General features: G+C 48.3%; 2 protein-coding genes across 2 annotated transcripts; both read left to right on the forward strand.

The window, feature by feature from the left end:
- The first annotated feature begins 134 nt into the window (after positions 1–134).
- zgc:66448 (uncharacterized protein LOC327401 homolog) lies at positions 135–5,283 on the forward strand. Its single transcript, XM_063198984.1, has 2 exons — positions 135–493; positions 1,108–5,283. The coding sequence occupies exons 1-2, from the start codon at positions 148–150 to the stop codon at positions 4,869–4,871; spliced, it is 4,110 nt and encodes a 1,369-aa protein (XP_063055054.1). The 5' UTR covers positions 135–147; the 3' UTR covers positions 4,872–5,283.
- Positions 5,284–6,179: 896 nt separating this feature from the next.
- si:ch211-261d7.6 (zinc finger protein 208) lies at positions 6,180–15,073 on the forward strand. Its single transcript, XM_063198989.1, has 2 exons — positions 6,180–6,581; positions 8,706–15,073. The coding sequence occupies exons 1-2, from the start codon at positions 6,239–6,241 to the stop codon at positions 13,619–13,621; spliced, it is 5,259 nt and encodes a 1,752-aa protein (XP_063055059.1). The 5' UTR covers positions 6,180–6,238; the 3' UTR covers positions 13,622–15,073.
- Positions 15,074–15,433: the final 360 nt, after the last annotated feature.

Consider the following 15,433-nt stretch of genomic DNA (forward strand, 5'->3'; position numbering starts at 1 on the left):
ATGTTTTGTTGATATTTATTTAGCATAATACAAAAATGTCAATTTCCCCAAATGTTTCCAAATGCTGGCTGCTATTCGACCTCCGTGACGAGTTTGACGTCATCACATACTTCCAGCGAGACAAGCCAGGGAAATCCGGGCAACATCATGGCTGCCGAGTACACACAAAAACCTGAAACAGTGTCGAATGATTCGCAAATCACATCAGAAAAATGTTTAGATGACGAGAAAAACGATAAAACGGTAAAGCCTACAACAGTGCTTGTTTTCCCCATAAAAAAGGAAGAGGGCGACGCAAAACAAGCTGTTAAGACTGATGTTGATTCGGGGTTAATAAGTCATGCAGACTCCAGTAAAAGTCCCGTTCATTCGGGGTCTACGGCTTCGCAAACGAAGACCGAGGAACCATCTGTTTCCTCAAAGCTTCAGATGGAATGGTCTGATACAGAGGAGGATTTGGAGCAATGTTTGTCCCGCATCTGTGAAAACAGCGGTAGGTGCAATTGTCAGTCATAACAATGATGTACAGTGATGTGCTAGCCACTTATGCTACAGTGCAGACATAGCCAAACATCCACACAATGATCTTCTTTCCTTTTATTTCCTTTCACACTGACAGGTGACCAAATGGCAGACCATTCTGTTGCAAATTATATATTTACAGAAATAAAGTGAGCAGTGTTACTGTGCAGTAGCATATGCAGATGCTTTTAGTCACCATACATGTTAAATGTTCAATGTTAAATGTTAATTGCTATTTATAATAAATAATAAATTATTACTCTATCACTTGTTACTGATTATCAGTGGTCCATCACTGTCACTCACCAATGTTAAATGTTCAATATTATTCATTACTTCATCACTTTATGTTTATTGGACCATCACTGTTACGTGTCCTGTCTTGCTTTGATGTCAGTCTGTAAATGTCAGTCCCGTGTATGTCTAATGTCCTTTCATGGTATAAGAGAGAAAACGTAAGTTCAATTTCCTTGTATGACCTGCGGATGTGAAGAAACTGACAATAAAAGCTGACTTGACTTGACATCCTTGCTTGCATTATATTTAATGCCACACTGTTCTTTTGTTTCCCTGTCACCCCTGAAGCCAATGGAGCAGTCACGCCTGAGCTGAAGCAAGAACACATTCCAACCGAAGCTAGAACAACATTGAAACAGGAAGAAGAACCAAAGCTGCAGGATGGTGAGACGGTCTTAACCAAACCTGAAAGCAAAGAACTGACAGAGGTGCAGCCGGCCGCATCCGAAGAGACGCAGCCGGCCGCATCCGAAGAAAAAGAAGATGACCGAGAAAAAGAAGAGTGCAAAGAAGAAGCCACGGGAGATGCAGAGCAGGAGGAAGAGCAGGAAGCCATTAAAAAGAAGCAGAGGAAAACCCGCTTGGAGTGCCGCGACTGCGGAAAGTGTTTCACCCGTCGGGAAACCTACAACCTGCACCGCCACTTCCACTCGCACCAGGATGAACAGGCCTCCCTCACTTGCAAGGAGTGCGGCCTCACCTTCCAGCACAGGAGCAGCCTCATCAAGCACCGCAACGAGCACAAGGCCGAGTCGGAAAAAGCATCCGCGTCGCCAGCGAAAAGATCCAGGAGATCAGGCAGCATTGAAGCAGAGAAGGGCAGCAGTGAATCGGAGAAGGTGCACCGGTGCGAACATTGCGGGAAGAAATTCGAGACGCTGGCCAGGCTTCGCACGCACAATTGTAAGCGGACTCCGGAGAAGCCGTACCGATGTCCGTTGTGCCGCAAGGAGTTCCAGTACAGAGTGTCCATCACCGCGCACATGCAGACCCACTCCCTGGAGTGCCGATTTCGATGCCTGGAGTGCAACAAGGGCTTTCAGTCTCCCACGGCTCTGAGGATTCACCAGCGGTCGCACGCTGCTCTGAAGCCGTACTCCTGCCCGGAGTGCGGGATGGTCTTCCGGCATCGCTCCGTCATGGAAGATCACCGGCGCAGGCACACGGAGGAGAGACCTTACCATTGCATGATATGTGGCAAGTACTTCCGGTTAGCCAGCTTGCTGCATCAGCACCAGTACCTGCACACGGGCAAGAAGCCGTTCCGTTGCCGCGAGTGCGGGAAGGCGTTTGCCTTCTCCCAGAACTTGCGCGTGCACAATCGCCAGCACCAGAAGCATCCGCACTGCTGCCCTCACTGCTTGGACACCTTCCCTGACGAGGCCACGTTGCAGCAGCACATAGCCAGGCACGAGAAAGAGAACGCTCACTATGGGCAGGAACAACGACTACTCTACAATTGCCCCCTATGCTCCCAGGTCTACTACAGACCGGCCGACCTGCGAGTGCACATGCTGGTGCATGAATCGGAGTTTGAAGGCATGAGTAACGGACTGAAGGAATTGCGTCCTACGTTTCCCTGCTCTCGGTGTCACCTGACCTTTCTAGACGAGGCGAGTCTGAAAGCCCACGCCGTTACCCACGAGCCTCCGACGTTCGTGAAGAAGGATGTCCATGTGGGTCTTGGCGTGGGACGGAAGGAGAGCATGCCTGGGAGTGGCATCTACGGCGACCAGATTGACAAGAAACCCCTGAAGTGCCCGGACTGCGGCCGTGGGTTTCGCCACCGGTCCGTTCTGGAGCTGCACATGCGCATTCACACCAAGGACAAACCGTACCGCTGCAACGTGTGCGGCAAGTCCTTCAAGTACAGCAGCTACTTGCAGCAGCACGTCATCATTCACACCGGCAAGAAGCCGTACAAATGCCCCGACTGTGGGAAAGACTTTGCCTTTTTCCAGAACATGAAGACCCATCACAGGCTTCACCAGCAGAAGCCGTTTCGTTGCACGCAGTGTCGCAAAGGCTACAGCGACGAAGCACAGCTCAAGACGCATATGTTGACCCACAGTGGCGACAAGCCCCACAAGTGCACCATCTGCGACAAGAGCTTCGGCCTGGTCTACCTGCTGCGCGATCACATGAACACTCACACTGGTGAACGGCCCCATCGCTGCACGGACTGCGGAAAGGCGTTCCAGTGGCTGAGCAGCTTGCTGGTGCACCAGAAGATCCACTCGCGCAAGTCCGTCCCCTACTCCCACGCTTATTCCAGTGACGGGCTGAGGAGAGAGAGTGGTGCTGGAGTTCCCCCAACCACGGAAAGCCTGCGACCGGATTGGCCAAGGTGGGACGGCGCTCAGAGGACGCCGCCGAACACATACGCTGCGGCCGGGTCACAGGGGCCGGAGTGGCAGGACAGGGCATCGCAGCAGCAGCCGCAGAGCTTTGGCCGTCAGCCTGAACTGTCAGTGCAGCCACCAGGCACTGCGGTCAACCAGCCCTCGCCGTGGAAGCTGGACCAGCAGCGGGAACAACAAAGGCCAAAAGAAACGGCACCAGCCAAGCCTGTCCTCCAGCAGCCTGTCCAACAGCAGCAGCAGTGGCCAGCGGAGCGGCAAACCCAGGCGGTGCAGAACGTTGGCTGGATTTCCATGATGCCTCCTCAACAGACCACCCAGCAAGCGCAGCAGCAGCAGCAGCAGCAGCAGCATGCCCAGTCTGAGGCCGGGTCACACTTGCTACAACCTCAAAGCGCTAGCCGGACTGATCCATCATTTTCTGTGATGTTTACCAGACCCCAACCACCACCAGAGGAGGACACTCTTTCCTGGACCACCAAAGCGTCCCCTGTGCCGGTGCCACACAGCCAAAGCCCATTGAAGGTAGCTGGGGCTGAGCACAACAGCCAAAATAGCCCTCCTTCTGTCTTTTGGGGTAGCACTGGTGCCTCTGTGCCTCACACTGCCTCTCGTAATGCAGGTTCCTCTAATCTGTCCACAAACGACCAACAGCCTATGGGTGTAACCTCAGCGCAAACTACTCAGCCTGGGCTGTCCAGTCTACCACCAATGGAAGAGCCTAAATTGTGGAGCACTGTAGACAAACAACCGCAGCAGCAGCAGCAGCAGTCTCCTGGCCTAGCAAACCAGCCGTTGCCATTGAACGCAAGCCCCCTGATGGACCCTTCTCGCATTCCCCCTGGTAAAGATGGCACACTTTGGACATTCCAGACCACTTCAACCATTCCCAAAGCTCTGGGTTCACAAGACCTTTCCAGCAGTGCTGTAGATCAACTCCCGCAGCAGCTAATGCACCTGCAGCAACAAAAGCTGCAACTGCAGCAGCAGCAGCAACAACTGCATCTGCAGCAGCAGCAACAAATGCAGCAGCAGCAGCAGCTACAGATGCAGCAGCAACAACTGCAACAGCTGCAGATGCAACAGCAGCAGCAATTGCAGTTACAACAACAACAAATGCAACTACAGCAGCAGCAACAGCAGCAGCAGAAGCAAACGTGGGTGACTTCACCCACCTCCAACCCTGTCGCCCTTCAGTATGGCCCACCTCGTTTCTCACATGGAGACTCCAGTCCTGCGGTGTGGGGTTTTCAGGCAGCTCCAGCTGGGTCCCAGACATTGATGGCAGGACCAATGCAGCAGGGTGCCGTGCAAGCCCAGTCTCAGCTGCCGTTAATGACAGGCCCTCAGATCATCATGAACCAGGCCTCGACGTTTCTCTCGCCCACACTCCGCCCACTACCTCCACTCGGCCTGCCAGCTCCGCACCCGCTCCAGATCCCCAGGCCAGCACCGCCACCGCCACCGCAGAACATTTTTTTCAGCCCGCAGGGAATCATGGGTGACAGGCCCACCCTCAGTCAGACTAGCCCGTTTTCAACGCTGCCACCTCCTCGCACTGAGCTGCCCAGCCTGACCGGCCGCTTGCCTTTCAGCTCCGATCGCCGCCAGTGTGTGGTCTGCGGCTGTACGTTCGCTCAAGAGGTGGAGCTGCAGATGCACTACATGCAGCATGCGAAAGGAGAAATCTAATGACAAAGGGATGACAATGGCAGGCAAAGAGTTAATAAGCTCCGTAGTGAGGTCTGCTTTGACATTCATTTATGTCCTTGTTTAGTGTAATGAATCAAGCATGTTTTTTTTAGTAGGAAGGAAGATAATTAATCACATAATTCCACATTTCATATTAAGCTCATAAGTATATTAAAATTACTTGTTATTAATTATAAGATGTAATAAAAAAAGATTTTGTCATTAGGGTTTTCTTTGCATAGGTCTATGTTATATCACAAGGACACATCTGGCCTACAGGACTTTTTGATGGACAAAAAGACATTAAAATGTTGACATTGTGCTGAGTGTGTAGGTACAACTTTTTGTAATTTTGTTTATATTTTTCAGGGCCCCATTTATTTGCCAAATAAATGACTATGGAAGTGTTAAATGTCTTGTTTATTGATGATTAGCATGTAAATTGCCAGCGAAAAAGTCCATTTAGGATTTATAAAAAGTACAATTACACAGCATAGTGCTGCAAACAACCTGCTAAAGTGCAGATCAAAACTAAATCTTGTCACAATAACAATATTATTCAAACTCCAGAGATCAGTTTCAGGTTGATACATGCACCATAGGCCTATAAACGAAGGTGCTATTGGATTCAAGTAATGCTTTGTTTTGTCAAGATTTAAATATTCCAAACTTGTTTCATTAAGTGGTTCTTTTTCAGGTCGAATCAATCGACATCTCACTATTGCGCCTACCTACTAATTTTTGGCTTCCAAGGCAGACTAGTTAAAAACTAAAGTTGCATCCTCTTATAATTTAAACTTTAAATTTACCAAGTGCTGTTATTACTATGGGTAGGCCTATGCCTATGTTGGGCCCTGGACAACATAATTTGACAGGGCCCTGATCCAATACATCTACATTGTAATGAGCACCCAATTTTGGGCCCCCTCTCTCCCAGGACAACTGACCCCTTTGCCCCCCCCCCCCCCCCAAAAAAAAAAAAAAAATGCCTGTAAAATGTGTTATAGCCTTGTGTCAAGTGGTTTTATTTATAAGGAAAACCCCAGCCCAATTTTCAATCCACGATTTTAGGCCAAAATGTAGCTGACTTTTATAGCCTATGACTTTCATAGCCTACTATTATTAATAGGTTGGGACGTCGTAATTACAATAAAAAGCAGAGACACGCTATGTTTCAAAATGTATTAATATCAATAATTTAAAAAACTATCAAAATAAACTGTTGACTCGGATGGCTGATGCCGCGCCATTTTGGGAAGTTCTTTGTCGTAATTTCCTGGGGCCCAGTGTTTCCGCACTCTCGTTTTGCTGTGTTGCAGCAGGGTGCGTGCGAGCGCGAGGGGCCCCTGGAGTGGAATAGAGCCACTATGGCTGCTGTTTACTCTGAAAAGGGTGGCGAGTTGCAAGAAAATACCAATGCACTTTCGCAAGACAGGGAAGGGACTAGTAATGTTGTCCAAAATACTAATAATCCCGATCAAGTAAGAAAAGATGCGGTAGGTGCTGTCGCAGACTCAAGGCATGGTGGGCCATCTTCACCTAAGAACCACGCCGAGATTGTTGGGTTTAACGCTGTGCCACCCATTACAATAAAAGAAGAGCCAATGGAGGAGGAAGAAGAATATATGCAGATAAACATAGACGAGATCGGTGACGAGTCGGAGGAGAGAGCTTCTGCAAATGAATCAGTTGGCGAAGAAAATGTTGACGGTGAGTAAATATTGCCTGGTTCAAATACAAGTCTCAACTGACACGGTTCTCAGTGCTTAGCTTTCCAGCAAAGTAGCTAACTGTATGTGGTGTTAACCTCTCCTGTATTTCAGATAAATGTTAAATGTTGAGTCCTTTATACATTAACCAAAGTATTTTTCAAGGTCCAATTATGCTGTTTCATGCAGACAACCTAAATATTGCTAATTGGTTTGTCCTCCATAACAACTTAGTCAGCAAATTAACAAAACCCAAACTGTGGATGACTAGCTACCTGACTTCTCGAGGAGTGGGCATTGTGGGAGCTTACTAGTGATTACAGTTTGGTTCTCAAGTATCGCGATTTGTAGTTCTTAATAATATGTATTTTCATTATAACATATGTAACGAGCATGTGTCTTGTACATATACATTTATCTATATATGTATATTTTTAATTCCTATATTCAGACATCAAAACAATTGTTTTAAAACATTTGCTAGCACGCTAACACTATCTGTGCACCACACTATGAGCTTGTATTTGGAACACTTGACAGTTGCTACAAAAAACCTAATACGTCTCTATTCCAATCTTTACATAACGTGTGTGGAATTAAATACATGTCCTCCATTTCTAGCCTCCATTAAAAGCAAGTCACATATGCGTTCTGACATATAGCTAGCTTAGCTCATTTAGCATCATCCCTAAAACTTGCAGGTTTACAGTTAAATGTATGAGGTTCAAATTGACCACAATGACTATCGAACTGATGTCAGAGGAATTGGCCTATTTTATATCTGCTGGGAGTGTGCCAGAGCGTTTTTGAGGGGACGCCGTACAGTCCAGCTTATCTGAAATAAACATCAGCTGTCACTTAGGTGAGGTCAGTGAACGTGTTTTCAGTATGTCTCCATTTGCAGCATAAACAACCGGAGCGTTATGACATAGCCTGGTTGTAGGTTGCTTGCCACATATACTATTTATTGCAACATCAATTGGTTTTACAAATAACATTATTGACAGTGGTGTGAATAATTGTTATCCCCGCAAATTTGCTTGATGTAATGCAGTAAACGGTATTGTTTATTCTATATCGGAAACGGGGGGAGGGGGAGGGATTGTTTCTGAGGATGATACTGCGATGTGTATGTGTGGATGCACTGGCACCTCTCATGGCAAGATGAAGTTACTGACAGACTGCTATATTTGATAAGAAGTTACTGCACCCTAAAAGCAGTTAACACATTTGATACAGGGGTGTTGTGTTATTTCATTTTATTTATTGGCTTTATGTCTTGTCCCCTGATTCAATGAATTGACATTGTTATGGTATGCATATGTGTGTGACATGTTTTTATTTTCACTTGTATATTAAAGGTGCACTGTGTAATATTTTAGTAGTTTATTTACAGAATTCATGCTACCCTTTTCCACAAATACCACCACCGTCAAATATAAGTATTCATTGGGAAAATGGAAAATTTCTCTTTTCCTACATGAAAAGGGGGAGCATCTCCATTGTCCACCATCTTGACATTTTTAGCTGCATAAAACCTACTGTACTTTGGTCATACTAGTGAATATTAGTTTATTACTATTTATAAATATTTATGAAAAGATCAAATTTGGCAATAAGCAGCAGAGTTTCAATGGGCAGCATGGTTGCAATGCCTACTCTGACCACCATCCTACACAGTGCACCTTTAACCCCTTAAGACACTATACATTTGTTGTTCCCAGTATGGTAATGACCAAGTCGTGGTGCATTACTAAGGGGTCTGTGTTGTGTCATAGTATTGTAGTGCTGTGGTAGTTACATTTCAATGACTAGTACAGCGTGCCACTGGAGGTACGGCGCGCATTAAGGGGTTAAGGAATGATGTGCAGTTTATGCTTTCTAGCTCACAATGTTTTTTTTTTCCTCAACATCTTTGTCCTGTACAAACGAACTTGTGTGACAAATAAACACCTGTTCTTAAAACAGTGGTATTTTCTTTATTATTGAAATGGTTTGATGGAACAAGGCGATCCACATTTTGTTATTTAGTGATTTGCTGCAACATTTTTTGTTTTATCCTTTCTTCCTTTCCCTTGGCAACAGGAGTCGCCCTGACCTCCTATTTTCCCCTTTGTATTTCTAGGGGGGTGGCAATTCCGCTGTGTGGATTGTGGCGAGAGCTTCGACAACAAGGAGATCTACCTGGAGCACTGTCGGTCGCACACCCACGACGGACCCATCGTGTGCTTGGACAGTGATGCTCAGTGGGACGACCTGCTTGTCTCTCAGGACGGCGGCCGCAAGACCCTGTGCTGCGCCATTTGCGGCCGCAAGTTTTCCAGTTCGCGCGGCTTTTTCAGTCATCAGTTGAAGCACCGCAACCAGGCGCTGAAACACGGCCAGGAGAACAGCTACTCGCTGGGTGGTATGAAGCGTTATTACGAGTGCGAGGACTGCGGTAAGCAGTACTCCACTGTCGGGCAGTTTCTCAACCATCGGCGCTCGCACAAGCAGGCCTCCAAGTCTGTTTTCCACCAGCTGGAGGACCTGAAGAAGAAATCGTTCCAGTGCCCCACATGCGACCGTTCCTACTCCCGCGCCTCAGCACTTGACGCCCACCGCCGCTGCCATGAAGTGAAACTCATCAAACCCCGTGGTGGTGTGGGGAAGGCACCGTCTGCCCAGGAGCCGTCAGACCAAGAATCATTATCATCATCCCAGGAACCATCAGCCCAAGAATCTTCAGATCATGAACCATCAATCTCAGAGCAACCAGGCCAGGAGTCTTCAGGCCTGGAACATCTGAGTGAAAACGAACTTTCCGAACAGGCTGCCGAAATATCCGAAACTTCAGACGAAAACCAGAAAACCCCATTCACTTGCGAATGTGGACGATCGTTTCGCACACTGTGCGGCCTGAGCACGCACCAGCGGTTCAGCTCTGTGTGCAGCCCCACCGTCACGGCCAAAGTGGTGAAAGTGGAAGCCAAGCGCAACTTCAAGTGCTCCCAGTGCGAGAAGCAGTACGACAGCCCCGTGGCGTTGGCGTGCCACGAGCGCTGGCACAAGCGGCGCGACCTGATTCGCAACAGCGGCGTCTCCCTGTCCTGCAAGGAGTGTGGCAAGACCTTCACCTCGCTCACCTTCTTCCACAAGCATCAGAGACTAGCGCACAGCGAGGAGGCGCCTGCCAAGTCCTTCCTCCATCAGGTCTGCCAGCTGCAGAAGAAGTCGTTTGAATGTCAGGACTGCGGCCGTCGCTTCTCTCGAGCCTCCGCCCTTCAGTCCCATCAGCTTTGCCACGCAGACGTTTATGGTGACTTGGAGGCTCCGGCGACGGCGACCAACAACAGTACAACCCCTCCCTCGCCTCAGAAGCTGTACCTGTTAGACAAGGTGAAGGAGACGAACTTTGCCATCGGGGCGATGATTTATTCTCAGGACACTGCTGTGGAGGAAGGCGCGGGCATTGAACTTGACAACAGCACTGAGACGGCGGAGTACACTGGCGAGGAAAATGACACGGAAGATCTCAACGTAGAGGTTGTCAGTGTTACGGCCTCAGATACCGGCTCGTTATCGGACATTGAGGTGGAGGTGGCTGAGCCGGACCAGAACCCTGACCTGGAACTGGTGTGTGAATCGGATGTTGATGAAGCGGAAGAACCACTCCCACCACCAACACCGCCACCACCACCACAACCACCACACAACACTCTCACTACCACTCTCCCCACAACCGATAACACGCCCACTTCACCACAGCATTATAAGCCAGAGGCGGATGTGCAAATCGTCAAGGTCAACTTCACTCCGCTTACTGACCAAAACATGAAGATGAAAAGTTTGCTTAGGGGCATTCCACAGCCTCGGCAGAAAGTGGACTTTGAATGTCCGGAATGTGGCCGACAGTTTGAGACTGCCGTTGGACTGCGCTGTCATAGGCTGTGGCACAGAGGTGGCATGGGTAAAAAAGCATGCGTCAAGAAGAAGGTTCCTGTCCCCACGTTTGTCATGAAACGGTACTTTTTCTGTGACATCTGTGGACACAAGAGTTACTCAATGCCTGCACATAACGCTCACCTGGGCAAACATGAAGACAGAACCCCTTACAAGTCCATCTCGTACCAGCTCGCAGAGCTGAAAAAGAACAGCTTTAAATGTGAAGAGTGCGGGATGCGCTTTTCCAGACTGTCAGCCTTGCACTCCCACCAACAGCATCACAACAACACAAAGAAACCATTTGCATGCCCGGATTGTGATAAGAGCTACTCCAACGCCAGTGGTTTATACAACCACAAAAAAGTCTGCTTTCCTGGAAGAGTTGTGAAGGACACTCCTGCACCTGAACCTGCACCTGAGGTGAAAAAAGAACCATTTAATCCAAAGAAATCCCTGCTGGGCCCAAAGGCTTACCACTGCAAGAAATGTGGGAAGAGCTTTTGGTCTCTTGGCGCCTTCTCTTATCACAAGCAGCATGCAAGCTGTTGGACTCCAAAGCCAGAGTCCACCGCACCTGTCAACGGCCGCCGACGCAAGGTGGCCTGCCCCATCTGTGGGCTGAAGTTCAGGAGAGGCTTGGGTTGGCACATGAGGAAACACAAGCAAGAGAAGCAGGAGCTGCACACCTGCGGAGTGTGTGGCAAGTCTTACCGCATGCTGGGCTGTTTCCTGAAACATCAACTTATGCACGCGAGCGTCCAAGAAAATCCCCCGCCGGCCAAGTCTTTTGATTTGCAGGTAGAACAGGTGAAAAAGAACTCGTACAGCTGCGAGCAGTGTGGCAAGCTCTTCTCCCGCGCCATGGCGCTGCAGTTCCACATGAAGAGCCATGCGGTCGAGGAGGATATCGAGGCCGTTGCCCCGAAGCTGGAGCCCAGAGAAAGGTTTCCATGCCCCACTTGTCCCCGTCAGTGTTTTACTCAGGCGGCGTTAGACAACCACCTGAAGTACTGCGCGAAAAATAAAGAGGTCAAGGTAGAGCAAGTGCCAGCTGTAGACAGTGTACAAGAATCAGAATCTAGTTCAAACCAAAATGTATCTGTGCCTGATCCTGGTTTTCTTCAGATACCCCCTGAGGCCCAACCTTTAGATCTGAAATATAAATGTCTGCATTGTGACAGAAGCTTTGCAGTGATAGGCGCGCTTAATTTCCATAAAAGAATACATCTTAAAACTCACACCTCATTAGCCAAATCGAGGAGAATGGCCAGACTCAGTCGAGTGCCCCAGTTGACTGCAGAGCAGAAAGCTGGCAAGTATCCATTCCAGTGTTCTGACTGTGGCCGCCACTTTTCCAATAATTCGGCTCTGGGAACGCACAGGCGGTGGCACACAGACAAAAAATTTGCTGGGTTCCTGTCGAGCGAGGAGAAATCCTCGCTTACAAAATCCGTCGATGACGGGCCTTTCCTTTGTAATCTCTGTGGTAAGGGCTTCTATTATTTATGTGTGCTGCGGCGACATCAGAAATACCACCCACCCACGGACAACACGCCCGTCACAGCCGCCAGTGCCAGCGCCACAGACAGTACTGAGCCAATCACGAATCAGTCAGGGGCCTTGTTAGCTTGTCCTGAGTGTGACCAGACCTTTCAGATAGGATCACAGCTCACCAGTCATTTTGACACTCACCATGCCAAATCAACTGCCCCCACCACTGACAAATCTTTGTCGTCGTCGTCGTCATCATTATCAACGCCACCACCCCCGCATGTCCCTGCTCCCAAAGCACCCCCAGTTAAGCCCACCGTGCCACCTAAAGCCCCGTCGAGCACCAGCCCCTCTAAAAAGAACAACTTGAAACTGAAAGTCTACCAGTGTCCAATGTGCCCCAAGAATTTCCCCACAATCAGAGGGCTGCGCGCCCACAAATGGCAGGTGCACAGGAAGCCCGCAGTGGTGCCCCAAAAGCCCTTACCAGTGCCCGTCGAGGTGCCCCAAAAGCCTGTAACAGTGGTGCCCGTGGCTCCCGCAGCGCCCGTGGCTCCCGCAGCGCCCGTGGTACGTCAAAAGCCTGTAACAGTGGTGCCCGCGGCGCCCGTAGTACGGCAAAAGCCTGTAACAGTGGTGCCCGCGGTGCCCGTGGTACGGCAAAAGCCCTTCCCGTGCCCAGACTGCGAAAAAAGCTACAGTTCTCAGGGAGCCCTTTACAATCACCGCAAGACTTGCAAAAACATAAAGGTGCAGCCGCCACCCAAACTCTCCAAGTCCTCCTCCAAGCTGCCCAAGCCCCCCAAACCCCAAAAGCCCCCCACCGTCGTCAAGGTGAAGGTGGAAGAGACTCCCGTGGTCATCCGCCAGCCGACCGAGCTGGTCAGCAAGTGCTTCTTCAAGTGCCACAAGTGTGGCAAGGCCTTCCCCAGCGAGGAGCAGCTGAAGGCCCACCGCGACGTGGCCAAGACGCGGCCCTTCTGCTGCGCGCTCTGCTGCCGCGGCTACTGGACCGAGGCGCAGCTGCAGCAGCACCTGGCCTGGCACGACGAGGTGCGCAAGCGGCTGCCCACTGAGCTGCGCTACCGCCTCAGCACCTCGGGCCCCATGAGCCCCCCGCGGCCCCCCTCGGCGTCACCTCCCGGCAGCCCCGTGAAGAACACGTCACCTCAGCAGCAGCTGCAGACAGTTGGGAAAGCCGTGACCGTGTCACCGCCGGCACCGGTGATGTCCTTTCAGAAGGGCCACAAGTGTCAGCACTGTGGAAAGTTCTTTCTGTCCCCTACTGCTCTGCAGGTGCACCAAGCTCAGCACAAGAGCCAGTCCCCTTCCCCTTCCCCTCCCCCTCCCCCTCCCCCAGCCCCCGCACCAGCCCAGCCCTCAGCCCCAGCCCAGCCCACTTACCACTGTACCCTATGTCCCCTTACTTTCACTGAGGTGCGGGACCTCATCGACCACCACCAGGAGTGCATGGGCGACAAGGAGCCTAAGGAGGCCGAGGCTGAGCCTCCCTCTCCCAACAGGAACCTTAGCAGCCTGGAGACATGCATCGAGTGTGGCATGTCTTTTTGTGATGAGACTGAGCTGCATCAGCACTACATCCTACACGCACAGGGAGACTATTGATCTAATGAAGCTATGGGGGGGGGGAACGAATGTCTTTGGGGGCTGAGGTTAAATGAATGTTTTGTGACATTTGAATCATCTCATGTAGGTTACATCTATTCATTTCTATCCCCAGTGAAAGAAATAAATCTTAACACTATACAGCTCTTTTCTTTTAGTTCATTACTAGCTGGCTTGTAATGTTGTGTTTTCTATTGATGTTATTTTTATGTTGCTTTTGTTTGAAGATAAGTTCTGTTTGTGTTTGTGTTTTTTAAAAACAATTTAAATGTGGAGTAGCCATAGGCTCTAGACCTGTCCATTGCATTAAAATGGTGAACATTGGTTTATTCCCCTTACCTCAAGCAACTCAGCTGTCCTGTACACTGCTGCCACCTTGTGGTGTAGTTGCTGCATTGAAACTTGGTGAATGCCACAACTCAAACTGGCATGTTTTTCCATGGATGGTACCCCCCATGCTCAACAGTAGAATCTGAATTGAATCTTACTGAGACAAGTTGTACTAACACTATTTTTGTTTTTCCTTAATTATTTTATTTTATTTTCGTTTTGTCATATTGTGAAATGGGTTACTTGAGGCAGTGAGTGGCATGGTAACAGCATTAAGAACTAAGAAGCTTGTAAACAATCACATGTCAGAGACCTATAGGTTTGTTTGTAAAAAAAACAAAATGGCAAATCAAATTCAGAGATGAGCGACATGTTTTGTCACTATTGTTTGTTTAGTACTGTTTTCTGCCAGTTCTGTGGATTGGGAATTTTTGCACTGTATGCTCTGAGGCTGACCTTGCTTGAAATTTCTGTAGTTTGTTGTATATTTTCTAACAGTATATTTGTATTCCTTTGAAATACCCGTTAATTTAAGTTGGAGCATGCGGCACAGATGACTGTTGGATTGGCCTACATTGTAATTGGTATTACTATTAAGGCATTTGATGCCCTCTCTGTGCTTTTAAGTGTTGATTCGTTGGACTATGGTCGTAAATTAATATTGCCGTTTGTAAATAATTTCTTACACAACCACTTCAAAGAATATATTGTCATTAATTATTACAGCCCTGAAAGTATAATTCTCTGGACACATTTTCCTCCTGGGTTATAGCATATATTTGTTACGTTAGCCGACCACACTATCTCATGTAAAATGCAAAGAAATAATAAATGACAACTCTATACAACTCAACAAAATTGGGTTTCTGTCTGATAGGCTCATGCTTAGAAAAACCAACACTTGCTCTGAAGCTTTATACTTCTTCAGATCCTAATCATAGATATACCACTTTGGGACAGAAATACACACACATGTAATATGAAGTCTAGTGGTTTTTTGAGACTAGTTGAGTGTCTTTGAATCTCAAGTGTAAAAGGCGTTGGTTAGTGATCTCTTCTAGGCTACTACTTTGAATTATCCTGATTGTATGCAATGCTTCAATAAAGCACTATAAGAAGATATATCTGTTTACAGTTTTGTTTTATTGTGTGACTAAACTTGGTTGCACGCTAGTCCAAATAGCCATAGCCATTATTGAAAAGGCATGTTTTAAGTATTGTGAGTCCAGTCCAGTTTCCAGTAAAGTCCAGTTTAAAAATCAGTAACCTGAAGCATCATGGTTAGTTGTGCTGTATGCAGAGAGATAGATGTTGACATTGATTTGTGTATGAATGATCTAAAGTCTTTAAAGGATATGTCCATTATTTATCCACTAAATAATGGACATATCTTTTAAAGACTTTATATCATTCAGTTATTGCTGGCAGCTCAGAAAAGGGGATAGATGTGAACATCCTAGCCCCTCTTCTGAGTTGTTTGCA

This window comes from Engraulis encrasicolus, chromosome 5 (genome assembly GCF_034702125.1).
Source record: "Engraulis encrasicolus isolate BLACKSEA-1 chromosome 5, IST_EnEncr_1.0, whole genome shotgun sequence".
NCBI lineage: Eukaryota > Metazoa > Chordata > Actinopteri > Clupeiformes > Engraulidae > Engraulis > Engraulis encrasicolus.